Source organism: Triticum urartu, unplaced genomic scaffold (assembly GCF_003073215.2).
Source record: "Triticum urartu cultivar G1812 unplaced genomic scaffold, Tu2.1 TuUngrouped_contig_418, whole genome shotgun sequence".
NCBI classification, from domain to species: Eukaryota; Viridiplantae; Streptophyta; class Magnoliopsida; order Poales; family Poaceae; genus Triticum; species Triticum urartu.
This window is the reverse complement of record NW_024114747.1, coordinates 7,790-25,624: the sequence shown is the minus strand read 5'-3', so window position 1 is coordinate 25,624 and position 17,835 is coordinate 7,790. Positions and strand designations below refer to the sequence as shown.

At 41.2% G+C, this 17,835-nt stretch overlaps 1 protein-coding gene across 1 annotated transcript; it reads left to right on the top strand.

Annotated features, from left to right (window-relative positions):
• Positions 1–8,674: 8,674 nt before the first annotated feature.
• LOC125527516 lies at positions 8,675–9,664 on the top strand. The gene is made up of 2 exons (XM_048692028.1): positions 8,675–9,137; positions 9,237–9,664. The coding sequence occupies exons 1-2, from the start codon at positions 9,074–9,076 to the stop codon at positions 9,662–9,664; spliced, it is 492 nt and encodes a 163-aa protein (XP_048547985.1). The 5' UTR covers positions 8,675–9,073.
• Positions 9,665–17,835: the final 8,171 nt, after the last annotated feature.

Genomic DNA, 17,835 nt, shown 5'->3' with positions numbered 1-17,835 from the left:
AAATAAGTAGAAACCAAATAAAGTAAACTTTTATAAAATAAATAAGTTGAAATAAAATAAAATAAAATAAACTATAATAAAATAAAATAAAATAAAATAAATAAACCTTAATAAAATAAATGAAAATAGCAACAGTAAGTATTTTGTTGTAAGTAGAAACAAAATAAAAAATAAAGAAACAAAGAAAACAAAAAATGGAAAAAAATAAAAAAAACTGCCACTTACTGGGCCACCACGGCCTGAATACGACTAGAAACCCACCCATGGGCCAGGATTCAGGCCCGTAGACGGCCCAGTAGGGCCACAGGCAGATACAGTGTGTTTAGGCCCGTAAGCCTGCATCTGAGAGGAGCTCGAGAGGGCAGCGGGAGTGGGGCTTATAAACCACTCTCGAGCTCCCTCAACTAGCGAGGTGGGACTAAACTTCCGTGTCGCGACGCGGGCAGCACAAGGCCTTTAGTCCCGGTTGGTGCCACCAACCGGGATTAAAGGTCTGCATTGGTACCAGTTCATGGTACCAACCGGAACCAATGCCCACCCTTCTTGGTCCCGGTTGGTAGCACCAACCGGGACTAAAGGGTGGGCATTGGTTCTGGTTGGTGGCACGAACCGGGACTAATGCTTTGTCTATATAATCAATACTTGTGAAAATTTTCATTCAGTTCTTCGATCCCGCCCCGACGCCGTCGCCAGGCTGCCCCTCTGCCTCACCCTCGCCGTCGTCGCCCCTTGCCTCCGACGTCGTCCCGCGCCGCCCCGCGCCACCCCTGCCCCGACGTCGCCGCCCCCTGCCCCGACCTCGCCATCGCCGCCCTCTGCCGCGCCTCGTCGTAACCGCCCACAGTGAGCCCTCCCTTCCCCCGTGCCGCCGCCCTTGCCTGCTCTGCTTGCCACGCGCCGCCGCCACCGCCCCGGCCTGCTCTGCTTTTCCGCGCGCGCAGCCGCGGCCCGGCCTGCTCTCTAGTGCTTTTATTCATACACTTTTTTGTTCATTGATTTATGCATATATGGATGTTGTATGTATATGTATATATATGCAGATATATGCATGATCCATGGAAATGTATGCATTGATGTAAGAGTTTTTTGCTCATAGATTTTTTTGTCAATTTATGTATATGTTCATATATATATATATACTAGCACATATGCTTGTGCGTCACAACGAGAGAGATATTTTTTTGTGAGAAGCAATGAGTGAGATTATTGTTGCGTCCACCCAAAATGATCTTCATGGCGGTGTGACAAAGAGAGGAGTTCTGGTCTTCTCGCGAGTCATGTTTGTCCTGCGAGATCTTAATAGTGGTGGGGTTAGTTAGCGTGGCGGCAACTATCCAACTCGTTTTTTTCCTCCGGATCCTCCTCTGTCTTGGGGTTGTGTCTGCCTCCTCATTTGGTAGCTACGCGACGACCTTCGGGGCACGGTTGCCTCGACCATTATCTCTTACGATTGCGTAACCGACTGGATTACTAATTGTAGCGCATAAATCTCGTTTCAATAGCATATTCAAAATTTGGGAACATTTCACTAAAACAATAATATTTTTCGTATCCGGTACATTTTTAAAATACAAATATTTTTTTGAAAAATCTCCAACAACTTTGAAAAAACAGAAAAATGGAACTTATTTTATAAATCTATACCAATTTTGGAATGGAAACAAAACTTAAATGTTCTGAACATTTTTCAAAACGAAATATATTTTAAAAATTTGGACATTTATTTCAAAATTGGATTTTTCTGATATTACGAACTGTTTTGAAAATGTGGATTTATGAAAAAAGGGAGAAAGAAAAATAAACTTGAACGGAAAAAAGACAAAAGAAATATGAAATAAAAAGAGAAAGAAACGGAAAAACAAAAATAAAAATATAACACAAAACAAAAAGAAGAAAATGGTTCAGACCAGCTTCGACACTCTATGCGAATTTGTGACTATTTTGGAAAGAAAACAAAGATTTAATGTTCTGAACATTATTCAAAATGGATTATATTTCAAAATTCTGAACATTTTTAAACAATTCCAAGTTTTCTGATACTATTATCTTTTTTGAAAAATGTTCTAATACTATGAACCTTTTTCAAACTTTTTCATTTATGAAAAAGAGAAAGAAAGAAAAATAGACTTGAAAGGGAAAAAGACAGAAGAAACAGGGAAGAAAAAGACAGGAAAAAGCAGAAAAAGAAAAATAGAAACCTAACAAGGAAAAAAGGAAACGGTTCAGTCCAGCTTGGGGCCCTATATGAATTTGCAGTTATTTTAGAATGAGAACAAAGAGTTAATCTTCTGAACATTTTTCAAAATGGAATGTATTTCAAAATTCAGAACATTTTTAAATGTGTTGATTTTTTCTGATATTATAAACTTCTTTAAAACAAATAATTTACGAAAAAGGGAGACAGAAAAATAAACTTGAAAGAAAAATAGACAAACAAAACCGGAAAGAAAAACAGAAAGGAACGGAAAAATGAAAATAGGAACATAACACAGAATAAAAAAACATTTCAGCCCAGCTTGGGGGGCCTGTGCGAATTTATGACTATTTGACGCTTGCTGCGATAAATTCAGTTTTGTCAGCTGCATGGCTAGAAACTAAATGGGCTTGCTTTGCTGGGCCACACTGTGTGCGGCCCATGTACGAAATTCTGGCGTTTTTTCTTTCCTAAAAGAGAACGGATAACATTTTAGTACCATCTCGAATAGAAAATAAATGATGGTGAATGGGTTAAAAATATCGAAGAAACGCACCTTACTTTATTAGTAGAAAAAATCTTTTCGATGGTGAATGGATGAAAAAATCGGAGAAACACACCTTACTTTATTAGTATCGATCGATGGATGGTGGACGGATGAAGAAAACCGAAGAAACACACCTTAATTTATTAGTAGAAAGATGCGCATCGGAGAGGAAAAAGTAAAGTAATGAAAAGGAAGAAAAGAGGAAGAAGGAAGAAGGAAGAAGAAAAACAAAAAGAAGGATAGGAAAAAGGAGAATAAGAAGAGGAAGAAGGAGAAGAAGAAGGAGAAGAAGAGGAGAGGAAGAAGTGGAGAAATAAATAAGAAGAGGAAAAAAGAAGAAGAAAAAATGAGGTATTCTATTTTTCTTCTTCTCCTCTACTCCTTTCTTCTTCTGCTCTTTTTTTTCTTCTTTTTTTCTTCGATCTTCTCCTCTATTCCTTTCTTCTTCTCCTCTTTTTCTTCTTCTTCTTCTCCTCTTTTTTTTTCTTCTTCCTCTTCTTATTTTTTATCGGGTATGTCGTTGTCGATATACCCCCTCCCCGATAACTTCGACATGAGGGGGGTCGATAAATAATAGAACTAGTTAAACTAGTTTATTTTTAGTAAGTACTACTTTATTTTATTTATAGTAAGTGCTTAGTAGTTGAACTAGTTGATTTAAGAAAACTACTTTATTTTACTATAGAAATAATTTATTTTTAGTAAGTACTACTTTATTTTATTTATAGTAAGTGCTTAGTAGTTGAACTAGTTGATTTAATAAAACTACTTTATTTTACTATAGAAGTAGTTTATTTTTAGTAAGTACTACTTCATTTTATCTCTACTCCTAAGTCTCAGTTGGTAGTCCGCGTTCCGGGTTTTATTTTTGTCCCACCTAATATGGTCTTTTTTGGTACTTCTTTGGTACTTGCTCCCACCTCCCGCTCAGCCGCGAAAAACCAATGAAAACCCCGCGATCGAGTCCCGCACACGCCCAACCTCCCGTCATAATTAACTGAGACGATCGAAAATAAACCACCGAGCACAAACTGGCGAAAATTAACCAGCGAAAAAAGATGCCCGACTATGCATCCTCGAGCGAGGTCTCGTGCCCTCGAGCGAGGTCTCGTGTTCCTCTTGCGAGGAACAGTCGCCCGACACTGCCCTCCTTCGCCCGTCGCCGCCCTTCGGTCCTTCAACGCCACCGATCCATCCCTGCACCGCCGCCCTGGCACATCAAAACCGCCGGTGCGTAACTCGCACATCAAAACCGCGGACTCCATTTGATCCGGCATTGGTCCCATGCAGGACCCTCCGCTGAGCGCTTCTAGGATCCGGCGCCGATCCCTTTCAGGACCCGTCGCCGGAGAGGTCCAGGATGTGGCGCCGGCTATCCCTTTCACGAGCCACTGCCGAAGGCCTCCAGGATCCGCCACCAGATACACTCACTCCAGGTATCACAGATCCGCCATCGGCTATCCCTTTCGAACAGTCATCTTATGAACAGAATTTAGGTCAAATCTGAAATTTACATCCATCGCATTTCATACACACACCCCATGAAATCTACAGCCATCACAGGCACCACAGATAAGAATGTACAACCATCACATACATTACAGGCATCACAGGCACCACAGGACGATGCATTAATGATACATGATTAGAGATCTGTAGTTCTTGCAATCTACCAGCCATCCAAAAGATAACTTTGACAAAGCTGCAAATTAAAATAGCAGCAAGTAAGGTTTAGTGCAGGTCACAAATCGTTTTGCATTTTTCATCCACAACCGTACAGAGAGAATAGCTAGTGTCAACCAGAAATTTCAAGGGAGCAATTCATTACCAGAATTATATTGTTTCAATGAACAATGATTTGTGGCTGAAAAGTATATGAGAAAGCACCCTACACATGAGATGGTGCATAAGCAACTTAAATGGAGCAATTGATTTGTCTAGCATGATTAATTACAAGGGAGCAATTCATTACCAGCCATCAATGATACATGATTAGAGATCTGTAGATCTTGCAATCTACCAGCCATCCAAAAGATAACTTTGACAAAACTGCAAATTAAAATAGTAGCAAGTAAGGTTCAGTGCATGTCACAAATCGTTATGCATTTTTCATCCACAATCGTACAGAGAGAATAGCTATAGTGTCAACCAGAAATTTCAAGGGAGCTATTCATTACCAGAATTATATTGTTACAATGAACAACGATTTGTGGCTGACAAGATTATGAGAAAGCACCCTACAGATGAGATGGTGCATAAGAAATTATGTTTAAAGTTTATGATAAAACAGTGTAAAGGAACTGTATGATAAACTGTGATAAAACTTAAATGTAGCAATTGATTTGTCTAGCATGATTAATTACAAGGGAGCAATTGATTACCAGAATTATATTTCTTTCAATGAACAATGATTGTGGCTGGCAAGAATATGATAAAGCACCCTACATATGAGAATGTGCATAAGCAATTGTGCTTAAAGTTCAAGATAAAACTGTGTCTAGGAACTGAATGATAAACTGTGAATGCCTTCAAGTAAATTACCATCTTGTGCATGCCTTCAAGTAAATTACCATCATCTACGCCATCTCTCTTGCTTTCATCTTGCACCTACTATCTCCATCCGATTCAGGTTTCTTTTATGTTTCTTCCAGGCCTCAAGAACACCACAGCCAGACACAAGTCGGAGGTAACAGTCATTCCATTTGCGAATGGGTAATGCAAAAAGCAAAGCCGGTGAACATCAACAAGAAGAGGACGTAGCTACAGGTATTAAGCACTGCACTAGGAATACTTGCATTTCTGACAGTAACAATCTTTTTGCATAATGTGTTGCAGGTCGGGCGAGCGGTAAAAATGTTGAAGAATACAGTGCAACCTTGATACCCGTTGATGAAAAAGATGAAGCTATTTGCGCGACAGAACCCGGTATATAACTGTGTGAAAATTACTGTGAGGTATTGCCTGACGTGCATATCTGACAATGACATGGACCATGCTTAATGTGTTGCAGCCCCTACGAGCGAGACAAATCTGACAGGATATAATCCAAGCATCGTAACCGTAGCTGCAAATGTTGACCCAATTTACACGAAGGAAACATGTACATTATTGATTGAAGATGTATTTGTTGTTTGCCTGCATAACAACCAAACATTGGTTTTGTATTCATGCTGACTAGAACTCTACAGATGGATCAGAATGGGTAAGGCCTGGATACCATGCTGATGGTCAAACATTTGCGGCTATGACTAGTCTAACACTCGATCATGCTATTCATAAGATGCAGCTACGAGATGATACTGAAGGTATCCATAGGCATGATATCCACCTTCCCAACCGGCGTATTCGATTGTGGTCTAGTGTGTTTTATTTGTTTTTTGATTTGTACTTATAACATGATGCAGATGACACAGCTTCCGAACAGCTTGAAACTGTTTCTCTAAATAATGAATGCAAAAAATACGCTGAGGAAGCAAGGGAGCAGTACAATGCAAGGAAGCGTGCAGCTTATCGGAAGAAAAAAATGAGGATATTGTCAGCTTACAAGATGAGAATCAGCCGATACTTGCAAAATCTGGTGAGGTTGATGGCTGCTCTTAGTTTGATGTGCATACGTATAGTATGCACATGATTCATTGTATTAACCTATATCCCTGATTAGAGATGATATGATGCTCATACTATGTTGCTTATTAGATCATAGGGATCTTATCAACGCTCGTAGGCGGGCGGCTTATCGCAATAACAAGTCAGATGGTTTGGATAACCAACAAGTCAATGGGAAGTCAGCCCGTCGCCAGTCTCTATGTGATATCACAAATGTTCTCGAAGATAGGGAGGTAAATAAACCAACACGAGATTATCATGGTTGGTAAATTGATCCACGTCTCGTATGTGCTGTGTTTGCACGAAGGTAGTCACTTATTACGCAATTTAAATAAGTATTGACCAAGCTTGTTGAATCATATAATTCAGCTAGCTCGGACTATACATCAGTCTCGCCAAATGATGCAACATACCCTCATGAACCTATGGTCACATCGGGTGTCTTTTGTGTGAGAGATAAAGAAGGTAATATTATCTCACCATCCACATGGTCATTAGATGTCAAGTTGTGTTTTCTCATTTGGCTTTAGAGATAATGACATGAATGTCATGATTATGTGACGTTAATGACACCAAAGAAAATACGCGAATGACAAAATATTTTTGCAAAATAGACCAAAGAAACGCCCTGGAAAGGGCTTCCCGTCGATGGAAAAAACAACCTAATGTCCGAGATGAAAATGCACATGCCCTTCATTCATCAGGCAAGCTTAAAGTGTTTTAACCATGATAGTCAGTACCGTCAAAACCGTTAAGCTGACATATGTTTGGACAACTTTGGTTCACCAGACAACCCAACTAGCTCTAACTATACAGCATTCTCACATGGTGCGTCAACATTTCCTGCTACAACTACGGTCACATCTGGTCTCATTAATGAAAAATGAAATACAAGGTAATCATATTTTGCCTACTCATTCAACAATGGCTAGCATGTTTCTATTATATTCTCTAATTTTAGGGTTTGCCCTGAATGACACCAGATGCAAATGTAATCCTATATGAAACCCAAGAAACAGAGCATAAAACGGAAGAAGAACGCAAGAGAGACCATAGAAACACACTGAGAAGGGCTTCATATCGGCGGAAAAAACAACCTAATGTTCGAGATGAAAATGCACAGATCCTTCTTTTATCAGGTAGGGTTTAAAATGTTTTAAACATTATAGTCGGTACCGTCTTAACCAATAAACATTAATATGTTTGGTCAACTCTGGTTCACCAAACAACCCAACCAGCTCTAAAACATTTCCTGATTCAAATACGGTCTCATCTGGACTCATCTATGACAACGAGCTTCAAGGTAATCATATTGTGCCTACTCATACATCAATTGCTTGCATGTATCTGTTTTATTCTCTAATATCCGGGAATGTTCCGAATGACCAAAGATTTGAATGTAATATTGAATGACACCCCAGAAACAGAGCAAAAAATGGAAGAAGAACGCAAGAGAGACCATACAAACGCCCTGAGGAGGGCTTCCTATCGGCGGAAGAAACAATATAATGTCCAAGTTGAACATGCACAGACCCTTCATTTAGCCGGTAAGATTATAATGATTTAACCATTATGGTCAGAACCGTCTTAATAATTAAGCATTAATATGTCTGGACAACTTTGGTTCACCAGGCAACCCCACTAGCTCTAACTATACATCATTCTCGCATGATGCGTCAACATTTCCTGATACAACTACGGTCTCATATGGGATCGTTAATGACAACGAGCTACAAGGTAATCAAATTTTTTCCTACTAAAACAGCAATTGCTTGCATCTTAGTGGTATGATCTCTAATTTTCGGGAATGTGTGTAATGGATCCAGATGTGATTTTGAATGACACACAAGAAACAGAGGAAAAAACAGAAGAAGAATGCAAGAGAGACCATAGAAACACCCTGCGGCGAGCTGCTTATTGGAGGAACAAGGATAAGCGTATCAAAGATCAAAACAAACGTCCATTTGGTAATTCAGGTATACGCTTACGCTCAATATCCGTTTCGTCATCAGGCCCTACCATTCTAGATGGCACTCCTCCAGCGCCGATAAATCAAACTGTTCTAACTATGTTTTGAAAATATTATTGATCCAGACAACCTGAATATCCCTAGTGTTACAGAATTAATGAAAAAGGGAGCAACATGTCCCCCTTGAACTTTACACGTGTATGTCATTCAGGACACTGTTCTAGCTAGGAGGCAAAGTGACAATGAGCGGAAACGTAATTTAACAGACGAGCAAAGGGAGGCGAAAAATGCAAGTAGCAGAGCATGCCATCAGAAGAAAAGTGACGAATTAACGGCGGAGGTCGGAGAAACCAAGAATGAAAAAATACGTGAGAAGCGCGTGCAGCACCGCAAAAGCATGTCGGTGATTGAGAAGGGGGAGTCAAATGCATAGAGGAAGGCCAATTATGAAAGAAGGAAAAAAACACTGTGCAAATAATGCATCGCAATCCCCCTTACAGACCTAGCAAACTCAACCTATGAATGTCCCACTTCCCCAAGCCGCGCATCATCCGTCTCTCGGCCGCAAAAGATGATTCATCTGATGGGGATCCGGGGACGAACATGCCGAGATACTTTGCCGGTGCCGATGGTATGACATTGCGATTGTCAGTTTCTTATGCTCATTCTCAGCATGTCGTTCTAACATGGTCTTGTCTGTTGTCGCATTCTGTACGACGACAATGCAGAAGACATCGATGTATTCCAAAGCGGCACCATGGGCGATGAGCAGGAAGCACACGACTTGATTGATGAGGAGTACTACATGTTTTGCAACGAAGGTATTGCCAACTCTACACTATGACACTTTCGAGCTTTATTGTTGTGTCATTTATTTTTTGTTACTATTTTGTACGTGATTTTTCAACAAATGCCCGTAGGATCCGATAATGACATATTGGATGATGACGAGGAAGCGAGCATGTCTGGCGCTAAACCTAGCGGGATTGATCCATTTGACACTGTCTACTCAAACATTCCAGACATCACTCGCATCCTGAAACTCGATGAAAATTGCAAACACTGCAAGGCCAGAAAGTTTGAGTCTGAGACTGACGGCTTCTGGTGTCGCAATGGCCAGATCCAGCTTAAGCAACCGGAACCAATCCCAGAGCTTATGAGGCAATGGTCCAGCATGGATGCAAATTCTAGACATTTTCAGGAGAACATACGGTTCTTCAACGGGCATTTCGCCTTCACAACCCTTGGTGTCATCCTTGATGAAAACTACACGAACATGAAGTCTGGGGGTGTACACATTCCGAGCACCGGGCACCATCTACCACAATGTCCATTCATTCAGGCCTAGCTCCCGTCCAGAACATCTGCAGTTGTACTTCTATGATGACGACCCTAACCTAAATCATTGTAAGGCGGCCACGAAGCAATTAGACCAGGATGCCGTGAAGAGGTTAGTAGACATACTCAAAGAAAACCCATACTCCCAGCAATTTAGGAGTTTGGGTGCACACAAGGACAACCTCGATGATTATAGGATAAACCTAAACACCGATAAGAGGCTTGACCAAAGAAGATATAATAGACCGGTGTCATCTAAGGTCGCTGGAATTTGGGTTGAGGGCACTGATCTAGCAAAAAGGTTTGACCGCAGGATAACACTTTGTGGTAACAACAACGAAATGCATACTATACGTGTGACCTCAGGGGCATATGACCCATTGTCTTATTCATTATTCTATCCAATGGGGGAGCTAGGTTGGCATCTGAAGCTACCCAAACGTAATGTTTCTTGGGAGGTTGTACAAAATCCTCGTTTGTGTCATGATGACGAGGATGATACAGGTATGTCGTTTGTGTCCCACTTTGTTACAAATAATTTCTTGTTTTTAAAAATAATGCTCACGCGATGGTACTCAAACATGTGCAGAGGGGGATATCAGGTTATGCGTCTCCGTTAGAGACACTACTGTTACATGCTACAAACATGGCCTATGATCTTCAATCCAATACTCCGTGGAGCACGCCTACTGCAGCAATGGGCGGTTGACATGTACATCAAGATTGAGAGCTATCGGTTGAGGTGGTACAGGAAGAACCAGACGCGGATCCGTGCCGATTTGTATAAAGGAGTTGTTGATGCAATCACATCAGGGGAGACGCGAGCAAGCGCTATTGGGGTAAGAATAGTGCTCCCTAGAACTTACCCTGGTGGCGACCGCGACATGAAGAAGAGACATATTGATGCCATGGCAATTTTCCATACATACGGGGAGCCTGACATCTTCTTGACCATGACTTGCAACCCTAATGGGAAGAGATAACAAATGAGTTGCTTCCTGGACAGACGGTGCAAGACCAACCTGATATTGTGGCTCGCGTGTTCTATGGCAAACTAGAGGCTATGAAAGATATGTTGCTCAAGAAGATGGCCTGGGTGTTGTTGTTGCTTATGTTTACGTAGTCGAGTTCCAGAAGAGAGCCCCCCCCCCCACATTTTTTGTTGATCATGGATTCAACGTATAAGCTTCTTGTCCCAGAGCAGTATGACTGACTAATTTCCGCAGAGCTCCCAGACAAGTAGAAGTATCCGGAATTGTATGCAATGGTGGTAAAACATATGATGCACGAACCATGCGGTGCTCTCAACCCGAATAATGTTTGCATGCAATATAATGAATGCAAGTGTAGATACCGCGGCCGTTTAATGACAACACGGTACAAGGCAATGACTCATACCTAGTTTATCGGCGTAGAGACGATGGTAGACACGCTAAGGTTCGAGGGAAAATGTTGGACAACCGATGGGTTGTGCCATATAACCCTTACCTTCTACGGATGTTTAATTGCCTCATCAACATCGAGGTCTGCTCTACCATAAAGGCTGTAAAATACATTTATAAGTACATTTATAAGGGCCAGGATAAGGCTTCTTTCAGCATCGACCAGCCAGACGCTGATGGTAACATTGATGAGATCAAGAGATACGTTGACGCAAGATGGGTCACCCCTCCGGAGGCTATGTGGAGGATATTTGGCTTCCCGCTGTGTGCAAATTACCCGTCTGTCTTGCAGTTGCCTCTTCATGTCCCGAATATGCACAGGGTTGCATTCAATGCACAGGCTGACTTGAAGAATATTGTATCCTTCGAGAATGCTTCAAAATCCATGTTAACGTAGTATTTCAAGGCAAACGAAAAACACCCTTGGGCAAGGCATATATTGTACAAGGATTTCCCCGGAAGCTTCACGTGGGAGAAGAAAAATAAGTTCTAGAAGAGGCGGGTGGAGCGTTTTCAAATAGGTCGTATCGTGTCTGTCAATCCTACCGAGGGGGAGCGATACTACCTTTGTGTGTTGTTGAACCATGTTCTAGGGAAACGTCATTTGAGGACTTGCTCACCATCGACGGAGTGGTATGTGGGAGATTTAGAGAGGTCGGTGAAAGGTTGGGACTCATCGAGGCAGACAACACACTCGACGACTGTCTTACTGAGGCGGAGCGGTGGGCTATGCCATGTTCTCTTTGGAGGCTCTTTGCAACAATCTTGGTGAACTGCAAGCCAAGAGACGTGCGCGGTTTATGGGATAGACACCTCGAGCCTATGTCTGATGACTACCGTCGGACACGCACGTCCCCGAACGAGGTGGAGCAGATGGTGTTGCTTGACATTAGGGGTATGTTGCAGTCTATGGGTAAAGACATTATTGTCGCTCTTCCAACGATTGATGATGCATTTGACCCAACCGAGGGCGAGGCCAGAGAGATCATCGAGGAATCAACTGTTGAGTTTGACGAAAGTGACACTAAATTGTCATCTTCCCTGAATTTTGAGCAAAGGGCTGCATACGACGAGATACTAGCGGCTGTTGAACGTGGCGATGGGGGTATATTCTTTGTTGATGGCCCTGGAGGTACGGGGAAGACCTTCCTCTACAGGGCGATGCTCGCCAAGGTGAGGCGCGAGGGCAAGATTGCTATCGCTACCGCGACGTCGGGCATCACTGCTTCTATCATGCCTGGCGGCAGGACTGCCCACTCGAGGTTCAAAATCCCACTGAGTTGCGATGATGGAGCCTCATGCAGCTTCACCAAGCAGAGTGGGACCGCCAAGCTGCTAAGGATGGCCTCATTGATACTATGGGACGAGGCCAGCATGACTAAGCGACAAGCGGTTGAGGCATTAGACAATAGCATGCGCGACATCATGGGAATACGCGAACGACCCTTTGGAGGAAAGACTGTTGTTTTTGACGGGGACTTTAGGCAGGTGCTTCCGGTCGTCAGAAGGGGGTCACGGGGCCAGATAATTGATGCAAGCCTCCGAAGTTCTCATCTACGTAAGAGTGGCAGCTTCGGCTCATCACCAACATGAGGGCTCATAATGACACGTGGTTTGCAGATTACTTGCTCAGGGTTGGTAATGGCACAGAGGAAGCCGACGATCAAGGCAACATACTACTCCCTGATGATATTTGTCTGCCATCTACAGGCGAGGTTGACGACCTGGAGAAGCTGATTGACCACGTGTTTCTGAGTCTAGATGACAACATGGCAGATTCGAGTTACATGACATCTCGCGCAATCCTTTCCACGACAAATGACAACATCGACAAGATAAACATCCGCATGATAGAGCATTTCCACGGAGATGAAGTAATCTACCATAGCTTTGACAGTGCGGAGGACGACCCATATGGTACTACGCTCCTGAGTTTCTGAACGGATTGACTCCCAATGGTCTTCCTCCGCATGCACTCAAACTAAAGCTGAACTGCCCGGTGATACTTCTAAGGAACATTGATCCACCTAATCGGCTGTGTAACGGGACTAGGCTTGTTGTTAGAGGTTTTGAGAGGAACACCATTGATGCAGAAATCGTGATTGGACAACACGCTGGTAGGAGGGTCTTCCTTCCTCGAATACCTCTGTGCCCATCTGACAACGACATGTTTCCATTCAAGTTTAAGAGGAAGCAATTTCCTATAAGTCTTAGCTTTGCTATGACGATTAACAAGGCTCAAGGGCATACCATCCCCATTGTTGGTGTGTATCTACCTAATCCGGTGTTCTCTCATGGTCAACTCTATGTTGCTTTGTCTCGAGCCACTGCGAAGAGAAACATAAAAATACTCATTCAGAAGGAGAAGCCAAAGGAGAAGTCCAACAAGCAACATAACAATCCAAAGAAGCATACAAGACCGACCGTGTCCTTGTTGACCTCAATGAAGAACATCGTCTACAAGGAAGTACTTACAGGCTGAAGTCTGGTCTTAATAGACCTGCTGGATTTATATATGCAATTTACTCTTCCGATGGTCAAGAATTGCTGGAATTCGGTTCTATGACATATCTTTTCATTTGGTATCTTGGTTGTTGGAGGTATACACCAATCAGTTCAAGTAATAACTGCATTTCAATAAATTTATACTGTGTTATGTGTAATCCGACAACGTACATGTCACACAGCGTACAGTGTTATGTGTAATATGAGAATCAAAAATAATGATTGGCTTCATGAAGATCTGGATCATGTTAAATTTATTTTGTACCTTCATCACTGTTATTTGTTTTCCACTATCGCAATGTTTCTGGCAATGTACATGTCACACAGCGTACCGTGTTATGTGTAATCTGAGATTCAAAAATAATGTTTGGCTTCATGACCTGCAACATGTTAAATTTACTTTGTACAATTTGATTAAAACCTAGAGCATGCATGTCATGTCATCATTTAGCATGCAGGTTACATTTGATACATTGAATTTCAGTGCGTGTGATACATTTGTTTACATGCTCATGAAAAGGCTAAAATTATACACGTTGTTTTACTGCCTTGAGCTTTATGAGTATTTATGAGTGTGTAATATTTGTTTTGTTCCACCCAGTTTTAAATGCTGTTCAGTTTTCATGTACATTTCTAGCTATCAAGGCTTGCTGTTAGTATATATAGTTATGTATTTGTAATTCTTTTACTCCCTTGAGCTTTATGAGTATCTAAGTTTTGGTTTGCCCAATCAGTGTTGAACGCTGTTTAGTTTTCATGAGCAGATGAAGCATACGTGGTCATGAAAATGCTGAAAGCATACATGTATTTCACACTATTTTTACTGCCATCAGCTGTATGAGTGTCTAATATTTGTCCCGCATGTTCATAGTTATTATATTCGTGCTCAAATTAATGTGCTTGACGATACTTATTGCAAAAAATGATGTTCATAAAAAATGTTCAAAGAAAAATATTGACTATAAATGGAAAATAACTTAATAAAACCGGAAAAGGAAATAACTTAATTTTAATTTTGGCACACTTAGTAAATATCCATATAAAAACGGTTTGATGATGGCAAGTTAGTTTATTTAATGATGAAAATCCCCCATATAATATCCGGAAACAAATTGTATATTACGGCAAGTGATCATCAAATCAGAACGTGTATCATCAGTCTTAAATGTGTTTCCTTTATCTCTCCAAATGGGTTGGTGACATTAAAATTGGTAGTGTTAGTTTATTTAATGGCATGTTCATTGTTTTTCATTGTAAACTACTGCTGGGTTGATCACGCCGAATCATAAATCTAATTCTAAAATATTGTATTTTCTGATTGTGATCATTTCGGTTGCTTCATAGAAGGATTTTCTAATCTGCGTTTCCTTATAAACATCTATAAATTGCTAGACCCTTGCACCACCCAAACCCGAACGCTCCACCCTTGCACCACCCAAACCTATACGCTCCACCCTTGCCACTCCATTCTCTTTGACATGTCGTCATCCAATAGTTCTGAGGATAACCATCAAGATCAAGAAGACACGACTCAGCTTCACCCTGATGATCTTGGTCAACTTGAAGATGAAGAACTGCACCAAGATCGTGGTCTTGGTGAGGGATCATCACGAAAGTGTAAGAAACTAAAGATGCATGATCATAATCTGCCTATTCAGTTCCCAACCACTCTCTCCACAAACCACTTTGTTAACCTAATCCGACGTCGTGAGGTGCATCACATCCCTCGTGCACATGTCCCCTCAGGCTGGGATATCCAGCGTGACACGGGGTCAAACGCACAGAGGAAAGATGGTTGGGGTACCAGCAACTATGATATTATGCAGGCACAGTAGCATACTAGCATGTTGGTGCAAACTTTGATTAACCAAATGAATCAGTTGACGGAGGTGGTCGTGAAGCATATCCAAGCATGCGACAAGAAGCCACCACCACCTTCAAATGACCAAGCATGAGGGGGTCTACATTTTTATTTATATTTCTTAGTATGTTAGTTGTTGCATTGCTCCTTATGAGCATTTATCAATGTAATCGGTCGGATTCAAATAATAAAGGGTTTTTAATTTGCTTGTTGTCTCTTACTTATGCTTGATGACAATGTGATTTTTAGTTATCTTTTATTTATCCTAGCAAACATGCTAATTCCATGTTGCATGTTTGCTCTCAGCCCCATGACATCTTTTAATAATGGCAGCAGCGATACACGTGCCTACTCGCAAACATGATCTACACTAACTATAAAAGACAAAAGGTTCCCTCTCCTATCTTACGTCAAAATAATTTTGGGATGCTCTTGCTACCTCCAACAGTCACCTCATTACCAGTGTGTTCTCCTTGGCGTGGGCTTGCTGGCTTCTGCTGCTCCATATGGGAGAGAGAGCGTGCATGTGTGAGAAAGGCCCAACATCCAGAGCAGTTTTACCCACGCACAAAATTGTGATGCCGAAGAGCAGCAGCAACCAGAGTACTTATTTTTTCGTGTTTCGCAAGATGAACCGGCCCTCAGGCGTTGAGAGAGAGAGAGATGGAGCGATTATTTTTTCGTGACCGAGAGATGCTGCTGATCTGCTGTTTCTACTAATGCATACACAGAGAGGGGCATGTGTCTAATACCGTTGCTGCTAATGCATACGCATAGATAGACAAAATTATGTTGTGTGCTATCTATGGGAGCGTGTACTTCTGCTACTATTATCTTTATTTTTTGTACTATTGTTCCTCATTTGTACACAGAGAGGAGCGCACAACATAATTTCATTATTGGGCCACTCTAATGGAACCACATCTTGTCCTAACATATAAGATAATTCCTAATATCTTGTGTACGCAGCTGAAAATAATTTATACTAGGAAATAAATAATGGAAACATGCACGTATGGAAGGATATAGTTGAGAATATCCTGTCAGATTTAATGTGGGTTGGAAATCAGGTGGAATCAAAACTTTGCTTATTATTTGTGGTTAAAAAATGGAAGTTGTCTTATTATTTGGAAGGCACTTAAGTCTCGAAGATGCAACTGTCAATCAGGCCGTGATCCCTTCATATATCCTTCGACGAGCTCCTGATTCAACACCCACCCAAAATCACTCTCATCAATGGAGGTTGTGCACGAAGCAATGGAGGTTCAGGTCGCACCACAAGAGGCTTTGCCCGCCCCTCAGGAGGCTGCAGCCAACGTGAATGCCGTAGTAGATGTCGTTGAATTCATTTTTCAATCTATCACTGATGTCCAAGATGATGAGGCACTAAAGTAAGTTGTATTTCTCTGCCTATTACTTGGTTTCAATATGCATGGTTTCTGATTGCATAGTAATAATTTTATAATCCAAGTGTGAAGTCATGTAAAGGTAAAACATATTTATTTCCTCATTAGCTATTCATCTAGACTTGTGTAGTAGTGACCATTACGAAAAATTTGATCAATGCTACAATTTGGTTTGTTGCTTTTCCTTAATTGTTTACTTATAATAAAAAGCTCACCTGCCAATGATGAATCCCACAGTTCGAATGTTCAAGTGTATAAAGAATAATATATCCAAACAGATATGTTGGGTTATAATATGCATGTAATTAATTATATTTGATTAATTACTTTACACTTCATTTTTTTATTGCCCTGCCTATGTAATGAATATGTTGTTTGGTTATCATGGCCCTACATTGTTAAATAACTATTATTGATAAGTGTTAGTTGTCTGCTACTATTTATTACATATGGTACATATGGCCATGTTAATTTGTTACAGAAAAGATTGGTCATGAGCATTGTTCTAGCTACCAGATTAGCACACAGGAGTTAGGATGTTTTTAATTAAATAATGATTTTCACTTATCTTTACTATACAAAAGAGTTAGACTATATGTGATGTTTTTTGGTAAAGATTGGTCTGCATTTTTTGGGCAGCACAATTTGGATTAGAAGCGAACGACCGTATCGGATTGAAATTAGCCTACGAATGCTCCAGCAATTTTTTTGCTTTTTGGACAAATTCATCCTGAATGCTTCAATCTTGCAGTCCATAGGCTTGCGAGTGCTGAAGTAGAGAGCACTGTAGGTACAAGAATGCTTGGAAACAAACATTTTTTCGACTTGCAGTTTCATTCTCAGGCATGGCCTCTCAGACACTCTTGGATGGATCAAGAAACACGCACCATAGTGCTGATCGACAGTGTCGTTGTCCGGCCATTTCCTAAATATAATGTGTTCAACTCTAACATTGTAAGAGACTCTT